This window comes from Rana temporaria, chromosome 6 (genome assembly GCF_905171775.1).
Source record: "Rana temporaria chromosome 6, aRanTem1.1, whole genome shotgun sequence".
Taxonomy (NCBI): Eukaryota; Metazoa; Chordata; class Amphibia; order Anura; family Ranidae; genus Rana; species Rana temporaria.
The window spans coordinates 166,059,042-166,078,740 of NC_053494.1; the positions used below are offsets into that span (position 1 = coordinate 166,059,042).

General features: G+C 44.6%; 1 protein-coding gene across 1 annotated transcript in view; it reads right to left on the minus strand.

Moving 5' to 3' along the window:
- Positions 1 to 19,656, minus strand: part of PDK1 (pyruvate dehydrogenase kinase 1) — a 38,220-nt gene extending 18,564 nt beyond the window's left edge. Inside the window, exons 1-5 of the mRNA XM_040357744.1 lie at positions 19,383 to 19,656; positions 5,630 to 5,771; positions 5,292 to 5,363; positions 3,841 to 4,025; positions 1,687 to 1,782 (exon numbers count right to left, since the gene is read on the minus strand). Of these exons, the coding sequence (XP_040213678.1) occupies positions 1,687 to 1,782; positions 3,841 to 4,025; positions 5,292 to 5,363; positions 5,630 to 5,771; positions 19,383 to 19,500 (613 nt within the window). The 5' untranslated portion in view covers positions 19,501 to 19,656. The remainder of the gene's footprint in view (positions 1 to 1,686; positions 1,783 to 3,840; positions 4,026 to 5,291; positions 5,364 to 5,629; positions 5,772 to 19,382) is intronic.
- Between the last annotated feature and the right edge of the window lie 43 nt (positions 19,657 to 19,699).

The following is a 19,699-nucleotide window of genomic DNA, read 5'->3' on the forward strand; positions in this document are numbered from 1 at the left end:
ATGCAACCCTATATTCTGCTAACCCCCAGATAGCTGATGTAACCATTAGCTGCCGTGATGACAACGCTGGACTCCAGGACAGATAAGTGTTCGATTATTAAAAGCCAGCAGCTGCAGTATGAGTTGCTACTGGCTTTTAATTATTTATTTTTTTTCTTTGGGCAGACCTCCACTCTAAAGCATGTAAATAAAAAAAATAAAAAATAAAAAGTCTTGTAACCAATTCTATGTCTCACACTTACTTCTGCCTGGAAAATCTCAAGGACAGTCAGTGTATACTAGAGCCATGCCAGTAATGTAACCTAAAATGACCCCACTAGCATCCCAGCAGTTGGAAAACAATGCATAACGTAGCCAGTACTAGTTAAAGATGAACTCATAGCTCACTTAAAATATTACAGTGTTGCCAAAACCACTGCTTGTAACTTTTCCAAGTTGCTAGCAAGTAAAAGTTGACAACAAACTTAAAATGGTTTATAAAAATTGTCCTCCCATGAAGCCTTGTGGCTGTGCTATAAATCTACTGTGTAGGAGGGCAGTCATGGCACCGCAACCCCACCGTCTCGGTACAGTAACCAAGGTCTCCCAACAATGAACAATGTTCCCTGGTGGGCATTTCAATGAACACACTGGTAATCTCTCTTTAAAGTTACCATACAGTGATCACTTAAACGTAGTTTAGCAAAAGTATTGCAAGATCACAAAAATACATGTGCCTGCAGCTCTGGCCCTTACCATAATTGGGACATTTAGATGGCTAAACCATTGGTAAACAATTTGCCACCATCATATATAAATATATATATATACACACACACACACACACACACACACACACACACACACACACACACACACACACACACACACACACTAGATTATCTTGAGAAAAGACGGACAGAGCATCAGCTAAACTTTGAGCATGCTTGTCCGATGGCTGGCTTCTGTCAGATAGACCGACATACACATGGGCAGAACGTTGGCTGTTTTTTTTTTCTAACTGGCAAATTTCTCCTGACATTCTGCCCTTGTGTACGGAGCTTCAGTGCCTCGAGATGCAGAAGCATGTCATGTGTGATGGCATGAATAAGAAGGAACCAACCAGCATGAGTACAGACTGCTGAATCACTGGTCCACATACACAGAAACTGGCCCATGAGGGACACAGACTGCAGACGGAGTAAAAAAAAAAAAAAAAAAAAAAAAAAACACACACCACACACACACACCTTCATAAAAAGTAAAATAAAAAGCTTAATGAGTTTGTATTGTATATCTTGACTGATATACAATACAAACTAACATAGCATGCATTGACTCATCATTTATTTCTGTACTAGTGTTTATCTGGAATCACAGAGCCTATTAAAGTGAGATGTCAGTCCTGAGTAACAGGCCAGTACATTAACACTGACTTAACCTCAGGAATTGGTATTTGAATATAGTCAGTGTAACCTTCCACTGAGTACTGATACAAATTCTGAAAGACAGAACAATGCTTCCAATGTAAAAATCATATGTGTTATCATATAATGCTACATACATAACATAAAATATTATAGGCAGGGTTTATACCCCTTTTTAAGTGTTAACAGCTGAGGAAAAAAAAACGTATTTCACACTTTACTCTTCGGATAGGACAGACACAAAGAACCTGTAATAATATTTATGGCAAGCAAGTTCTACCTCGAACAACGTCAACCACATTGCATGTTGGGTTTATGCTGCCGATGTGCTTGGGATGTGCTGGATTTACTTTCACTTCTCCACCAAACAGCAACGCTGAAACGAAAAATTAAAATAATTCACAGGCAGTGATTATTATGGAAAAGCTGCATTTAAAATCCACACACAAAAGATTACATTTACTTTAAAATTGCAACTAATAAATCTTTAAAAGGGCAACTCCAAATTGAATTAATCTCGTTTGGGTGGATAAGCTGGACAAGGCAGGCAAATCTCTGGAGTTCCTAAAAGTTTGCCCTTCAGTACCCAATGGGACCGACAGGCTCCAACCCTACAGCGTTGGGGTCAAAATGTACTTACACCTTGTACATGTATTCATCTGCAGCACTGGTGCTACTATAGGATGCTGGAGTGGGTGTGGCCAACATTCAGCCCTATCAGAATGTGTCAATACATGTTGGTTACAGCAGCCCATCATGCAGAAAAAGTTGTCCAAATGTTAGGTGTTAACAAAAAAAAGAAAACCTGAAAAATATTTTCATAACAAATAGAGAGGATCAGACATCATAAGAAAAAAAAAAAAAAGGTACCAACACATATCTCTACAACAAGATGAAATTCAAGGCAAAGGCCCGCTGCACTCCACAATGTGATTTTTATTACCGCTGTGTGGGGCGAGGGAGCAATGCTCTGTTTGTTTATAACCTCCAGTTGTGCTCAGTGTTTAAAAGAGCAAAACAAGACATGCCACATGGAGGTCGATTTACTAAAGGCAAATATACGGTGCACTGCAAAATGCACTTTAAGTGAATTTGTTCTAAATCAGAGGGGAAGTTCTTCTAGTTTCCATCATTCAATCATGTACAAACAAAAATGCGGTCTTATTTTCCTTGCATGTGATGGAGTATTTTTTGCAAATTTAAGTTTTAGCTTACTTGCTAAGCTCTGGAGCAAGTGCGCTGTATATTTTCCTTTAGTAGTACACCAATGGTGTCTACTTTTCTAAGCAGTGGATAGATTTTCAGGACCCAAATCCAGACAAATTGTATCATTTAGCATAGAATAGGGCAGTGTTTCTCCAGTCCTCAAGACGCCCCAACGGGTCATGTTTTCAGGATTTCCCTCAGATGAAACGGCTATGGTAATTACTAAGGCAGTGAAACAGATCAAATCACCTGTGCAAAATAATGGTAAGCCTGTTGGGACGTCTTGAGAATTGGAGTTGAGAAACACTGGAATAGGGAAAGCTTGTGATTTTTTTTATTTTTTTTTTTGGAGATCCAAAAAAAAAAAAAATGGGATCCATTGTCGCTGTCTGAAAATAGCAAAAAGTGAAAGGAGCACATGGCCAGGGCAATATATAAAACACTACAAAGGGAGTCTCTGGCACATATTTAACCGCTTGCCGCCCGCCGATATACGTCTGAAGCATGGCACAGGCAGGCACAAGGACGTATATATACGTCCCCTTTAAGATCGCGGCATTGTGGACACGGGCTCCGTGACTCCGACAGCTTACCCACAATTGTGTCACGGTGAGGAAGGGGGAAATTCTGATGTAAACAAGCATTTCCCCAGTCTTCTTAGTGACAAGACAGTGTACACAGCTTCCTGTAATCGGAAGCTGTGATCACTGTCATGTCACACATAGCCCATCCCCCTACAGTTAGAACACATCCCTAGGCACACTTAACCCCTTCAGCACCACCTAGTGGTTAACCACTAAAACACAACTGCTCAGCAGGGCAGATCGATGTACTAACATCGGATCGTTCATACAGCGGCTCCGACCGGAGCAGTCAGCTTTTTTTCGTTCAACTCGTTGGGTTAAAATAAAAATAAAAAAACACACACCTGTTAGTGTGTACCGGGCTTTAGTCTGTTTACATTTGCACCCACTCAGTAGGTACCCAGTACCTGGCCATCAGCTTCTGCTATATGAATGCATCTCCAGAACCAACAGTGGTCAGAACCATTGAAGTAGAGCAAAGGAATCATAATAGTGCCATCAACAGCAGCAAAGATTTCCTCTTTTAAGACTGAATTGGGCAAAAACAAAACAAACAATGGCAGGATTTCTCTAGGAACTACACAAATTACCTCTGCACTAAATCTGGCAAAGGTCTTGCCCCAAGAACCAGCTTCTGGACTTACTGTGCTGATTTAAAAGCATTCTGATTGAAATGCGACTCATGTAGAAACGGTCCAAGAAATACTGGACATTCTGAGACGTTACTGGATCAACACCAAAGCTGTCTTTATATTCTACGACACCCTGCGCCATGGTGGGAATGACATCATTGTGCCGATTTCGGATGGTTATCACTGTGTCTGTGAAACTGACCAAAAACAAAGACTATTAGCATTTAATAAGTTGTAAAAAGTTTTGTTTTGTGACTGCAAAACAAAATGCTTGTGAGGCCACTTCTTCACATCACAGAACATGCAATATGTGTGACCATATACTAGAGCTGCACAATTAATTGTAAAAAATAAAATCGCAATCTCGATTTAACCCCCTCACGATCTTAACCTGGCATTTCCCCGATTCATGTAACAAGTGCGGAGCTGTTCTCTGCTCAGAGCTGTAAAATAAATAAAAGGCAGCCGGCAAAGTTTATTGCTCAGCATTGGGGTTGATTTACTAAAGGCAAATCCACTCTGCACTACAAGTGCACTTGGAAGTACAGTCGCTGTAGATCTGAGGGGGAAGATCTAAAATGAGGGGAAGCTCTGCTGATTTTTATCATCCAATCATGTGCAAGCAAAAATTTAGTTTTTTATTTTCCTTGCCTGTCCCCCTCAGATTTACAGCGAGTGCACAATGAATTTGCCTTTAGTATATAACCCCTCTTGCATCATTGGGTTCTTTTAGATAAAAGGGATGAACTTCAGTCTGCAAATGAGCTCAGTTTAACCACTTAAAGACTAAACTTTTTTCTGACACTTTTTGCTAACAAGTTAAAAAAAAATTGCTAGAAAATATTACTTAGAACCCCCAAACATACCGTGTTTCCCCAAAAATAAGCCTGGGTCTTATATTAATTATGCCAATAAAAGACACAGTAGTGCTTATTTTCGGGGAAGGTCTTACCATGTAATGTGCTGTCTTCTCTCCCCCTCCCTCCCTGCCTGTCAGGAATCCCCAGTGTGAACCGAGTTAAAATGCTTGTAAAATCCTACAATCCACTCTATTACAGTATTATATAATGTACAATGTGTGTGTTCCTGTAATATAATTGTGCCAAATACCTTTGTTATAGCGCCATTCTGTGCTTCTGTGACCCGCCGGAGCTCTCTTCCCCGCATTTATATTACAGAAACACACATATTGTACATTATATACTCCTGTAATAGAGTGGATTTTACAAATATTTTTAACTAGGGCTTATTTTCGGGGTAGGGCTTATATTGCAGCCCTCCTGGAAAAAAAACGCTAGGTCTTATTTTCAGGATAGGTCTTATAGAAACCCTAGAGAATAAAATGGTGGTCATTGCAATATTTTAGGTCACACCGTATTTGCGCAGTGGTCATTTAAAAGCATTTTTTGGGGGGAAAATACACTTTAATTAATAAAAAAAAATTATATAGATAAACCACTTACGTTCGGACAGTATCTGGGTCCTCTGCATTTCTGTCTTTAAAATCAACTATTTCCTGGAAACTTTGAACATACCTGAGAAAACATATGAATTAGTATTACCAAGATCTCCAGAGTGGACTATAACCAGTCAGTCATCGGCTTTGTACTTCTCCATTAGAACATCAATATAATTTAAAGCAAACCTGACATCATCCCATACACATCGTACAATCGCACGTAGAACGCATATGCAAATATTGACTTTCATTGCTGTTCCGATAGCCAGTACTTCCTGTACCTCCCCTCTTGATGACATCACACCCACCCTAAATCTACATTGCAGTGGAAAGCTCTCTTACCAGCTCTGCACCAGTTTTATTGAAGGCATCTTTAGGAGGTTGTCTGGAAGCAAGTTTATTTCTTTCATTATGTTTGCTAATCTCACAGGCAATTCCTGTCGCAGGAAAATAAATGATGTCTTTTCACAAGCATTTACGGATCCTAAAAGACAAATGGCACATTAATAAAACCTGCACACATATCACTAATGTACAATTAACATGTTTAACTGATGAAAGAAGACTTAATAAGTGGTTGTATGCTGGATGGCAGTAATCATGATCTGCCGTTTGGGACTTCTTGAAGTGGGACTCTTGACACAGCAACTTTAACAGCTGAAAACTGTGGTGTGAAATATCTACCCTGAGACAATAAATACTATATAATCACATAGTGGATGTCAAAAAGTGCTCTGATCCTCGGAGATGGGATTTTCCACGTAGAGTCTTAAACCAAACCCTTCCCCTCTAGTCCCTCTGATCTGTGTGCCAACCACAGGATTTCACCACAGACTACATGAGACACGCAGGCAAAAGGCTGGAAGATTACTTGGCACAGGAAACTCAAAGTCACATTGCAGGAGGGAAAATAAATGTTACACCCGTATATCCCACAACTCCTTTCTATAAAATATATTTAGGAGGGTTAAAATACCTACTATATTAAACAAACAAAAGGTTTAAAAAAAAAACCCCAGCTAGAAAATATGCCTTTACTTTACTTAATTGTTTACTTGGTTTGTGAATGTAATTTATAACATATCAATTTGTAAAAGGACCTGTTGTACAATTCACACGGCTCGATGTTCTTCTGTCTGTATTTTATGGGATACATTTTCAGCATGTGATGTGGTTTGGCAGAAAATCTTATTGGTTTCCGGAGTCTCTTGATGTGGCAGCTGATGGGTGAATCCTCCTGAATAAAGATTGGCAAATGCCATCATTTAAAAAGGTCAATTTACTCGGATGATGATTTAGCTACATATATGTCCCAAATGACTTTGCCATCACTGTCTGCCAGGGCACGCAAGCAACTAGACGCTCCTATAACTTTGAAGGAGCTCCAGGTGGCGGCCTGCTCTTTTCCTACTTGTAAGGTCCCGGGGGAGGATGGTATGCCCATGGAAGTGTTTACCCAATATGGGGAGCTATTACTCCCTGAACTATTGATAGTTTATAATGCTTCGCTGGAGGGGGGGGGGGTGCTCCCTGACTCTATGAATAAGGCCAATGTGATCCTACTGTTGAAACCTGGGGAAGACCCGGGCTCATATAGGCCTATTTCATTGCTTCAGAGCGACGTGAAGATCCTGGCTAAGGTTCTGGCGATACGAGTCAATGGGATAGTGTCCTCAATCATCCACCAAGATTAGGCTGGCTTCATGCCGCAAAAGTCCACAGCCACTAATCTACGTAGGCTTTACTTAAACATGCAAGTACAGGCGGACAATAGGGGCCGTAGGGCCCTGCTGTCGCTTGATGCCAATAAGGCATTTGATAGTGTCAGCTGGAGGTACCTGTGGGCAGTGCTGGGTAAGTTTGGCTTTGGAGAACGCTTTGTGGTTTGGACCAAGCTATTGTATGCGTCCCTGCAGGCGTCCATTAGGATGGCGGATAAGATGTCGCCTGCTTTTGCTTTGGGCAGGGGGACTAGGCAGATGTCCTCTGTCCCCCCTGCTCTTTGCGATCGCTATAGAACCTCTGGCGGCCCTGATACGGGCGAGCGACCAGGTCGAGGGCTTCAGGTATGGTGGCCTCCATGAAAAGATAATGCTCTACGCTGACGACATGCTGCTTTTCTTGGGGGACCCCACCCTGTCATTGCTGGGGGTCATGACTGTCATACAAGGGTTTGGTCACTTCTCTGGCCTGACCATTAATATGTCCAAATCTGCCCTGATGATGCTAGATGAAGACAGGGAGGTGACCCTCCCGGCCTCATGCCCCATTCCTGTAGTAGATAGCTTCAAGTACCTAGGTGTACAAATCTCGCCCAAACTGTCAGACTACTGTTTGCTTAATGTGTACCCCTTGTTGTCCCGTTTTAGAGATAAGATTAACACGTGGAACAACCTTAAGATGTCCCTGGCAGGCAAGGCAAACCTAATCAAAATGATATTAATGCCCCAGCTGCTGTACTTCCTACACAACTCCCCCGTGGTTATACACTTGAAGGTTTTCAGAGTGGTGAATACCCTTTTCAGAAAGTTGCTGTGGAGTGGGAGGACCCCCAGGATCAGGCTGGAGCAGCTCCAGCGAGCTAAAGATGACGGAGGGTTGGCGGTCCCCAACCCTTGGGTATATTACATCGCTGCCCAGTTACAGCATTTGGTGGGCTCCATGGCTCGGGACCCAGTGGGATCGTTGGCACGGCTGATGCTTCTGGTGCTGAGACCATTCCCCTGGGCCTGGAGGCACAAATGTTTCTCAAATCCAATAAACAAAACCCGACATTAACGCCAACTCAAAAAATTTGGAACAAGGGTAGGCAGCTTCAGGGGGTGAGGGGGTTTACTGACCATAGTCCAATATGGAATAACTTCTCCTACACCGAGTTGGCTAAATTGCAGCAGGGATCCCGCTGGAAAACACATGGCATTAATATATGTGGTCTCAGATATTTCATAATGGCAGTCTGCTAACATTCCCTCAACTGCAGGCTCGATTTGATCTACCGGCCTCTATGTGGCTCTCCTATCTTCAGCTTAGGCACGCAGTAGCGGCGCAGGGGAATGCTGTGGAGTGGACAATGTCACCCACTCCGGTATTCCACTTGCTGCGATCGGCTTCTGAGACCAAGGGAATTATTTCCCAGTGCTATCAGATGCTACTATCTGAACACCTGGACGCGTACCCATGTGGGGTCTTTTTCTGCTTGGTAGCGGGACCTCGGCCAGGTTACGGGTGACCAGTGGGAGGAGGCCCTTCAATCCCGAACTACATGTTCCCTAAATGTCGCACAAAAGGTTTCACAACTGTACATACTGCTGAGGGTACACTATACACCGGTGAGACTGCACGGGATGGGTAGTCGGGCGGACCCGTTGTGCTGCCGATGCCAGAAGCACGAGGGGGACCTAATACATCTCCTGTGGCGATGCCCGAAGCTGCACACATACTGGAGTGGGGTGGTGGAGACAATTAACTAACTTTTCAGACTAAGGTTCCGGTCGATCCTGTATGTTGCCTGTTGGGGGTGCTGGAGGATGTAGTCCCAGAGGAAATGACCAGGGTGGCTGTCTCTAGGACACTGTTCCAGGCTAGGAAATTAATACTAATGGGGTGGAAGTCTGCCTCTCCACCAACTCATTCCTCATGGATTTCCCACGTGGGAAAGGCATTAGTGATGGAAAAACACATTTATCAGCATAGAGGGTGTCCTGGCAGGTTTGAGAGAATATGGGGGATGTGGCTGGATACGCCGGGTCTGAGTCCCAGGGAGCTTGTCATGACCAGACTTCTGAGGTGCTTGTAAACGGGTGCTATTGTGAGATCATGAGGGCTTGTCTAGTGTATTATTGGTATCGGGGTGGGAGGGCATGTATATTTGTTAGAGGGGGGGGGAAAAGACTGATGTCAGTGGGTGTAGTAAGGGACATGTATCTATTCTTGTATGATGTACGCTTTAACCACTTAAGGACCGCCTCATGTACATATACGTCAGCAGAATGGCACAGGCAGGCACATCAACGTATATATACGTGCCCTGCTTGACGTGGGTCGGGGGTCCGATCGGGACCCCCCCCCGTACATGCGGCGGTCCCCGTGGCTTCAGGAGCGATCCGGGACGACGGCGCGGCTATTCGTTTATAGTCGCTCCGTCGCGATCGCTCCCCGGAGCTGAAGAACGGGGAGAGCCGTATGTAAACACGGCTTCCCCGTGCTTCACTGTGTCGGCGCATCGATCGCGTCATTCCCTTTATAGGGAAGACACGATCGATGACGTCATTCCTACAGCCACACCCCCCTACACTAGTAAACACACAAAGTAAACCCTAACTCCTACAGCGCCCCCTGTGGTTAACTCCCAAACTGCAACTGTCATTTTCACAATAAAGAATGCAATTTAAATGCATTTTTTGCTGTGAAAATGACAATTGTCCCAAAAATGTGTCAAAATTGTCCAAAGTGTCCGCCATAATGTCGCAGTCACGAAAAAAATCGCTGATCGCCGCCATTAGTAGTAAAAAAAAAAAAGCAAAAAAAAATATCCCCTATTTTGTAAACACTATAAATTTTGCGCAAACCAAGCGATAAACGATTATTGCGATTTTTTTTACCAAAAATAGGTAGAAGAATACGTATCGGCCTAAACTGAGGAAAAAAAAATGTTATATATGTTTTTGGGGGATATTTATTATAGCAAAAAGTAAAAAATATAGCATTTTTTTCAAAATTGTCGCTCTATTTTTGTTTATAGCGCAAAAAATAAAAACCACAGAGGTGATCAAATACCACCAAAAGAAAGCTCTATTTGTGGGGAAAAAAATACGCCAATTTTGTTTGGGAGCCACGTCGCACGACCGCGCAATTGTCTGTTAAAGCGACGCAGTCCCGAACTGTAAAAACCCCTTGGGTCTTTAGGCAGCATTTTGGTCCGGGGCTTAAGTGGTTAAAGGAATCAACCTCTGTCTGTGCACTCGAGGGTTGTACTGTTTGTTTAAATTTGTTTCTGAATCAATAAAAACTTTTTTTTTTTTTTTATTTAAAAAAAAAAGGTCAATAATTAGAAATTCACCCATAATTTTGAAACAAGATTCTTCCATCAGCAGCCATACACTATGCCATAGAGATTCCAGTAAAAAAAAAAATGGATTTGCCCCACCACATTTAAAGCCCAGCTCCATGAAAGTGAAAAGATTCAGACATGCACTGTGAGGTTTACATTCTCGTTTAGTCTAGGGGCAGAGAATTAAGAAGAGGTTGTAAAGTTTCATTTTTTTATTACAAGAACAGGTTGTATCTGCCTGTTCCATGTAATAGCCTCCTCCTCTTCTGGGGTCCCATGCTGGCACTCCGGTTTCTGCTACCCTTTATGCCCTCATAGCAAGCTGTTTGCTATAGGGGCACTTGCATATGCTTGCTCCCGAGCCCTGCTCTGTGTCCATAAGACATACAGAACAGGACTTGACACCATCCCCATCTCGTTACCATCTGAGCCAACAAGGAGGGAAAGACCCAAAAGATACAAGGCTCTCGTCGTGCACATTGCTGGATGGAGATCGGACTCAGTCGAGTATTGGGGGGGGGGGGGGGGGGGGGAGGGGGGGGGTGTACTGCATGAAGGTTTTTTTATCTTCATGCATAGAATGCAGTAAGGTAAAAATAAACAGTCTGCCTTTACAGCCAATTTAAGGAGTTAATACTCCTCACTCCAACAGACTACCTCAAGCACAAAAATCCATAATTTTATGGTTTTGACCCAAGCAAAAAGGTTAGAATTAATCTTCCGATGAACACCTTTGTTTCAGTGACAACTGTCTAAGGGGTTTTCCTTTCAGGGATGGTAGGATGTCAGTACGGAGGAACTCCTAGGCAGACCACCCTAGGAAACACCTACATGTGATGCAGAGTCTCAATGAGACTTTGGATTTAGGTGCATTAACAAAGAGGATAAAATAATGGCTCTAAACAGTAATATGCAACATGTTAACCAACAGTATTAACATCCTATCATTACACTTTCTTTTTTTTTTTTTTTTTTTATTATAATCCCGTCTGTCTATAACATTTGTTGTGCTTCAGTTTGCTTGTTACCTTTAACTGTTAACAGCAAATGAAAACCTGTATGCACAGAAAGTATACTAGCTATTTGCCCTTCATGCTGCAGGCCAAGGTAATGCATTGCTGGCTATTTATATTCATGTGACCTATCACACGTCTTAGATATTTTGCTTAAAATTGGAACAAAGTTGAAGCTATTCAGAAGCCTCGTGTGAAACATAGACGCAAAATAGTGATCACGTTGTATCTCTTTGTGTTGCTATAGCAATGATTCAGCACATCATGACAGGGCATAGAAGAGTGTGAATGGGGAGCTGGACACAAACTATCCATGAGAATTGTGAGTGTTTATCAGCCTGGCCATTCTCTACTAAACTAGAAGAGGACTGCGATATGTGCTGCACTCACAGGCAATAAGTCACCAACGCACAAGGATTTAAGGGTTTGTAAAGGAAAATTTTTATAAAAAAAAAAAAAAAAAAAAAACACACACACAAACATGTTATTTATTTATTTATTAAAATTCTTAAAAGTACAAAAAAAGTACAAAACGCAGTCAGTTACCCGTAGGCCTCGATGCGCCGAGAACAACAATACAGCAACAACCAAAAAAAACACACACAGGCAGCGGAACAGATCAAATTTAAAATAGTAGCAGATCAAAAGAACTATAAAAACCTATGTAATTCCATAGGCTAGACTGAAAAGCTCAGTTTTTAAAAGCTTCCTGAACTTAAAAAGATCATTCTCAAGCCTTAATTTTAGAGGCAGGGAGTTCCAAAACTGTGCTCCCTGGACCGCACTCGTCCTCCCTCCGCATTTTTTCTTACGAAATTTAGGAATCACCAAAGTTTCCAAATTAGCCGACCTTAAGGTACGGTTGGGCACATACTTGGTGAATTTTTCCTGCAGGTACACTGGCCCCTTGCCATGGGTAGCCCTGTGCACCATGCATCCAGTCTTAAACAGAACCCGTTCCTTCACGGGTAGCCAATGCAGGGCTCTCAGCGATGGCGTGATGTGGTCACGACGACCAACACCCGTGAGTAGCCTCGCAGCGGCATTCTGAATAAGCTGTAATTTGTGCATGATGTTATTAGGTAAACCCAGGTACAAAGCATTACAATAATCTAATCGACTTCCAATAATGGCATTGACCATGGAGATCTTATGCGATTCTTCAATGAAGCGAAAAGTCGACCTCAGGAGTTTCAAGTGGAAGTGACAAGAACTCACCACCTGGTTTACCTGTGGTCGTAGCGTCAATCTCTCGTCCAAGATGATTCCCAAATTCCTGACCTGGGTGACTGGCACTGGGACCGATGAAAACGAGTCCGGCCAGGTAGGGAAACCGCCCGACCATGGCTGATTGCATAAAACCATGCACTCAGTCTTGGAGCCATTGAGCATAAGATAATTGGCCCCCATCCAGGCTTGAATTTCCTCCAGGCAGGTGGCCAGAGTTATCTGTGCCCCCCCATCCCTGGGCAGAGGAATGTAGAACTGGGTGTCGTCAGCGTAGACATGAAAAGATAGGTTGTGGCGGCGGATGATATATAGCAGAGGCCTCAGATAGATGTTGATATACTTACCTCCACTGTGCAGCTCGTTTTCCACGTCTTCTGGGGTCCCTCAGCGGCTGTCTCTGGTCCTCCCCGCAAGAACTCCACACAGTCATGCGAGAGAGTTAGCATGGTGTGGAGTCCTTGCAGGCGCACTACCGTGATACAGCCGACAGCCATAGCCGCCGACTGTATCACTCGGCCCCGCTCCCCGTGGCCTGTGTATTACTATTATATCGTCTGATAGGGGGGGCGGGTGTATGCTCTGTTGATGGGGGGAGTTTGTGGCATCCGCCCCTTACACAATATAATTGTAATATACACACCCCCCTTGCAGAGTGGAGCGAGCATCGGCAGCGTGCGGTAACGACTGTCACTATGCCCGGTTCATTGCACAGGCGCAGTCTACAGCTCGTGCACAGCTCTTCGCGTTTGGTCATTTTCGGAGTTAGAGCGCTGCGCAGTCCAGGGCGGGCATTATGCGCCAGGGGGACACATCTCGGCAGAACACTGGCAGCACTCATGCAGCCCCAGACCATGACACTCCCATCACCATGCTTGACTGTAGGCAAGACACACTTGTCTTTGTACTTCTCACCTGGTTGCCGCCACACACACTTCACACCATCTGAACCAAATAAGTTTTTCTTGGTCTCGTCAGACCACAGGACACGGTTCCAGTAATCCATGCCCTTAGTCTGCTTGTCTTCAGCAATCTGTTTCCGGGCTTTCTTGTGCATCATCTTTAGAAAAAGCTTCCTTCTGGGACATCAGTCATGCAGACCAATTTGATGCAGTGTGCGGCGTATGGTCTGTACATTAACCCCCCACCCCTTCAACCTCTGCAGCAATGCTGGCAGCACTCATACATCTATTTCCCAAAGATAACCTCTGTATATGATGCTGAGCGTGTGCACTCAACTTCTTGGGTCGACCATGGCGAGGCCTGTTTTGAGTGGAACCTGTCCTATTAATCCTCTGCATGGTCTTAGCCACCGTGCTGCAGCTCCGTTTCAGGGTCCTGGCAATATTATAGCCTAGCCCATCTTCATGTAGAGCAATAATTCTTTTTTTTCAGCTCCTCAGAAAGTTCTTTGCCATGTTGAACTTCCAGTGACCAGTGTGAGAGCGATAACACCAAATTTAACACACCTGCTCCCCATTCACACCTGAGACCTTGTAACACTAACAAGTCACATGACACCAGGGAGGGAAAATGGCTAATTGAGCCCAATTTGCACATATGCACTTAGGGATGTACTCACTTTTGTTGCCAGTGGTTTAGACATTAATGGCTATGTTTTGAGTTATTTTGAGGGGACAGAAAATGCACACCGTTATACAAGCTGTACACTCACTACTTTACATTGTAGCAAAGTGTAATTTCTTCAGTGTTGTCACATGAAAAGATATAATAAAATATTTACAAAAATGTGAGGGGTGTACTCACTTTTGTGAGATACGAATATATATTATGAGTACTGTTTAATGCCATAAATGAGACGCCCTCATCATTTAGTCTGCATTTCCAGAAACTGCTGCCATAGGTTTGTAATCCACCCACTCCTTATATAAATGCACAGCATGAGATACTCCAGACCCTGAAGTGCTGGAACCTCCGTGTTCCTGTACTGCCTCCTGTCTGCTCTTCAGACAACTAATGAATGTCAACACGTCAGTCATGCCCCTTCTCCTCCATAAGGCATTTCCCTTCTACAAGCTAACACTTAATAGGTAATTAAAAGAATGCCCAGAACTTACAGGTAAGAGAGGTGTGTAACTCATTAAGGCTTCTGCGCCTAGCAGACACTGCTAGACTCCCATACAGAGATACTTTCACGTTGCCTTGAATGGGCATGGGCATGGGCATGGTGACAGTGTCTCTTCAAATTAAACAGTGATGAGAGATATACACAGCTCTATCTGTAAAAAAAAGCTACTTGCTTGGCTGCTGTACAGAACCCGGTGGCATTGGCCCATTTCACAGGTTTGTTATAGTTACTTGTCTCAAATATTGAAAATTCCTGTGTAGAAATACCTGGGGATCACGCCTGTGCCTCGGTTTTATTATTTCAAACTGACAACACTAGGCCTGGAAGCACAGCTATCCCAGTATGGTCAGTTTGCCTCTTTTCATTCTACCTAGGAGCACAGTCTGCCTATACTCAAATGGTCAGACTTGTGCTGATGGGCGTTCCTGCTCGGCTAATCACTGGGAAGATCAGTGTGCCGTTTTCCCTTCTGCCTCCTGCTTATACACACCACCCCCCCCCCCCCCAACCTCTCTAAGCCTTTTATGCAGCTAAGAACAGAGCCCATGGGAAATGTGTGAGTAGGTCCCCCTATTGCTGCCAAAACTAACAGCCCTGACTCATCTAGGCAAGGACGCCACTAGACCTTTGAAGGTATGCAGTGGTATCTGGCACCAAGTCCTCAGTAGCAGATCCTTCAAGTCCTGTAAGTTGTGAGGTGGGTCCTCCATGGATCAGACTTGTTTTTCCAGCACATCCCACAGATCCTCGATTGGATTGAGATCTGGAGAATCTGGAGGCTGAAGGCAACACCTCAAAATTTGTTGTCGTGTTCCTCAAACCATCCTTGAACCATTCTTTCAGTGTGGCAGGGTGCATTTCCCTGCTGAAAGAGGCCCTGCCATCAGGGAATACCGTTTCCATGAAGGGGTGTACTTGGTCACCAACAATGTTTAGGTAGGTGGTATGTGTCACAGTAAATGCCACATGAATGGCAGCAGCAAGATTTACCCACAAAACATTGCCCAAAGCATCACACTGCTTCCACCGGCTTGCCTTCTTCCCATACTGCATCCTGGTGCCATCTCTTACCCAGGTAAGTGACACACACTCAGAAAATGTAATTCAAAAGACCAGGCCACCTTCATCCATTGCTCCGTGGTCCAGTTTTGACACCCACATGCCAATTGTAGGCACTTTGGCTGTGGACACAGATCATGCATGGGCACCCTGACTTCATGGACAACAGGTTTATTTGATGCCCACTATATTTCTCAGACTTTCAGACTTATTTTTTTCGGCTGAACTCCGCTTTAACAATTTAAAAAGGTAAAGGGTCACATATACATTAACCACTTGCCGCTCGCCTTATGCTAAATGACGGCGGCAAAGTGGATTCAATATCCTGACCGGACGTCATATGACGTCTTCAGGATATTGAGACGCTGCTCGCCCCCCTGGGGGCGCACCGTGGCAATCGTTGTTGCGGGGTGTCAGTCTGACACCCCGCAACACCGATATTGGTAAAGAGTCTGACAGAGACTCTTTACCACTTGATCAGCCGTGTCCAATCACGATATAAACAGGAAGAGCCTGTGATCGGCTTTTCCTCACTCGCATCTGTCAGACGCAAGTAGAGGAGAGACGATTGGCTCCTCCTCTGACGGGGGGGGGGGGGTTTGTGCTGATCCATCATCAACGCAGCCCCCCTGAGGATGCCCACACTGGTCCACCAGGGATGCCACCAGACCACCAGGGATGCCCACCACCAGGTATGCCACCCTAGACCACCAAGGATGCCAATCACTGATTGGCAGGCATGGTTTGGCACCTTACCCATCTGTGCCACCTAATCGGTGCCCATCATCAGTGCCACCTTATCAGTGCCCAGGAGAAAAACGTACTTATTTACAAAGTTTTGTAACTGAAACAAAAAAAAACAAAAAAAACGTATTTGTTTCAAAATTTTCGGTCATTTTTTTTAGCAGAAAATACAAATCCCAGAAATGATCAAATACCACCATAAGAAAGCTCTATTTGTGGGAACAAAATTATAAAAATGTAGTTTGGGTACAGTGTTGCATGACCGCGCAACTGTCATTCAAATTGCAACAGCTCTGAAAACTGAAACTTGGTCTGGGCAGGAAGGTGTAAAAAGTGCCCTGTATGGAAGTGGTTAAAGAATGCACACATATTCCTAAGGGAATTACACCTGTTAGGTCTCATTCTTTACATTTACATAAATCATAAAAACAAAAATCCTCAAGAACTACAAAAAGCACTTTAAGAACTCTTCCATGCACGGTTTTGCAATGTCAAATGTGTAAACGTAGCTGTTTGAGTAAATAAGGGCAGATTTATACTGGATGACTGGAAAACACACTACCCGTGGCCAGGAGTCAGGACTGAATACGGGATGAGAACGTCTTGCTCAAACAAGTGGTATAAGAAAGTTTACTCCACATAGAGCACATAAATAAAACATACCAGCCTGTTATGAAAGGCCTGCCAAGGCTGCTTCATAATGCTTACCAATGGAGGGTTATCACAGAGGTGACAGCTCTCTAGTATAGTTACAATGTGCAACAACACGGTTCAAGAGAATCTGTCACTGTGTCCATTCAAGGCATAGGAACACATGGTCGAGGTAGCACTGAATAAGGTGACCATCAGTGGCCTAAATGGGCAACCCAAAGCAAACATCAACAGAAGGAGCACCAAACCAGATGGAAAGAAGTCCAATGACGGCACTGTACACCGAATAATCCTGAATCCGTACCCTGTGGTGATATGACTGCCAAGAACACTGGCACCACCGATAACAAATTCCTCAGATTTATGTCTTCCTTTTCCTTAGCGAATTATATAGGAAAGTTCTTGGAGTTCACTGAGACTCTTGGCTAGATCCAAAGCCCGGATAAAGTGGAGGGATTTTCTGTGAAACTTTAAAGTGTATAAAATCCCTTTACCATCCTGTCTGGTGCTCCGTCTTTTAAGGTTTGCTTTGGATGATTTGTTGGGTACCCACTGGAGGGGCAGCACCATTGTGTGGTCAGCTGCTTAACTCTTTATGTATGAGGAGGAAGGTGCGAGGACAAGTAGGGATGTTCTTCATGTATGAGGAGGAAGGGGGGATGTTCCTCATGTATGAGGAGGAAGGGGGGATGTTCTTCATGTATGAGGAGGAAGGGGGGATGTTCTTCATGTATGAGGAGGAAGGGGGGATGTTCCTCATGTATGAGGAGGAAGGGGGGGTGTTCTTCATGTATGAGGAGGAAGGGGGGATGTTCTTCATGTATGAGGAGGAAGGGGGGGATGTTCTTCATGTATGAGGAGGAAGGGGGGGATGTTCTTCATGTATGAGGAGGAAGGGGGGGATGTTCTTCATGTATGAGGAGGAAGGTGGGAGGACAGATGGTGGGGATGTTCCTCATGTATGAGGACAGGTGGTGGGGATGTTCCTCATGTATGAGGAGGAAGGGGGGGATGTTCTTCATGTATGAGGAGGAAGGGGGGGATGTTCTTCATGTATGAGGAGGAAGAGGGGGATGTTCTTCATGTATGAGGACAGGTGGTGGGGATGTTCTTCATGTATGAGGAGGATGGGGGATGTTCTTTATGTATGAGGAGGAAGGGGGATGTTCTTCATGTATGAGGAGGATGGGGGATGTTCTTCATGTATGAGGACAGGTGGTGGATGTTCTTCATGTATGAGGAGGAAGAGGGGATGTTCTTCATGTATGAGGAGGAAGGGGGGATGTTCTTCATGTATGAGGAGGAAGGTGGGATTTTCTTCATGTATGAGGAGGAAGGTGGGATTTTCTTCATGTATGAGGACAGGTGGTGGGGATGTTCTTCATGTATGAGGAGGATGTTCTTTATGTATGAGGAGGAAGAGGGGGATGTTCCTCATGTATGAGGACAGGTGGTGGGGATGTTCCTCATGTATGAGGAGGAAGGGGGGGATGTTCTTCATGTATGAGGAGGAAGAGGGGGATGTTCTTCATGTATGAGGACAGGTGGTGGGGATGTTCCTCATGTATGAGGAGGAAGGGGGGGATGTTCTTCATGTATGAGGAGGAAGGGGGGGATGTTCTTCATGTATGAGGAGGAAGAGGGGGATGTTCTTCATGTATGAGGACAGGTGGTGGGGATGTTCTTCATGTATGAGGAGGATGGGGGATGTTCTTTATGTATGAGGAGGAAGGGGGATGTTCTTCATGTATGAGGAGGATGGGGGATGTTCTTCATGTATGAGGACAGGTGGTGGATGTTCTTCATGTATGAGGAGGAAGAGGGGATGTTCTTCATGTATGAGGAGGAAGGGGGGATGTTCTTCATGTATGAGGAGGAAGGGGGGATGTTCTTCATGTATGAGGAGGAAGGTGGGATTTTCTTCATGTATGAGGAGGAAGGTGGGATTTTCTTCATGTATGAGGACAGGTGGTGGGGATGTTCTTCATGTATGAGGAGGATGTTCTTTATGTATGAGGAGGATGGGGGATGTTCTTCATGTATGAGGACAGGTGGTGGGGATGGTCTTCATGTATGAGGAGGAAGAGGGGATGTTCTTCATGTATGAGGAGGAAGAGGGGATGTTCTTCATGTATGAGGAGGAAGGTGGGAGGACAGGTAGGATGTTCTTCATGTATGAGGAGGAAGATGCGATTCCTCCTCATGTATGGAGTGTGGAGAAGCCCGGGAGTCTGCCAATGAATGGGGCCCCGTGTGACTCACCGAAGTCCAGGAACTGCTTCATAGAGAGGGGTGAGGGGGAAAACTTGGAGTAGTAGTCCACCAGTCCCTGGGTGTTGGTGAGGGAGGCGCTTCTCATGAGGGCCCTGAGCAGCCTCATTGTGTGACCGGACGGGGCTCTTTACATAGACACACTCCTCCTCCCTGCCATAGGCCGCACGTCCCGGGCTCCCTCCGTGTCCTCTCTCAAGGATGCAGCTTCTCCACTCGCACACTTTCCTCCCGCACTATCCAATCACAGCCACAGGAACATTGCCAGGGGGTGTGGCTATACGAATAAACAACCATCGCCATGTTCC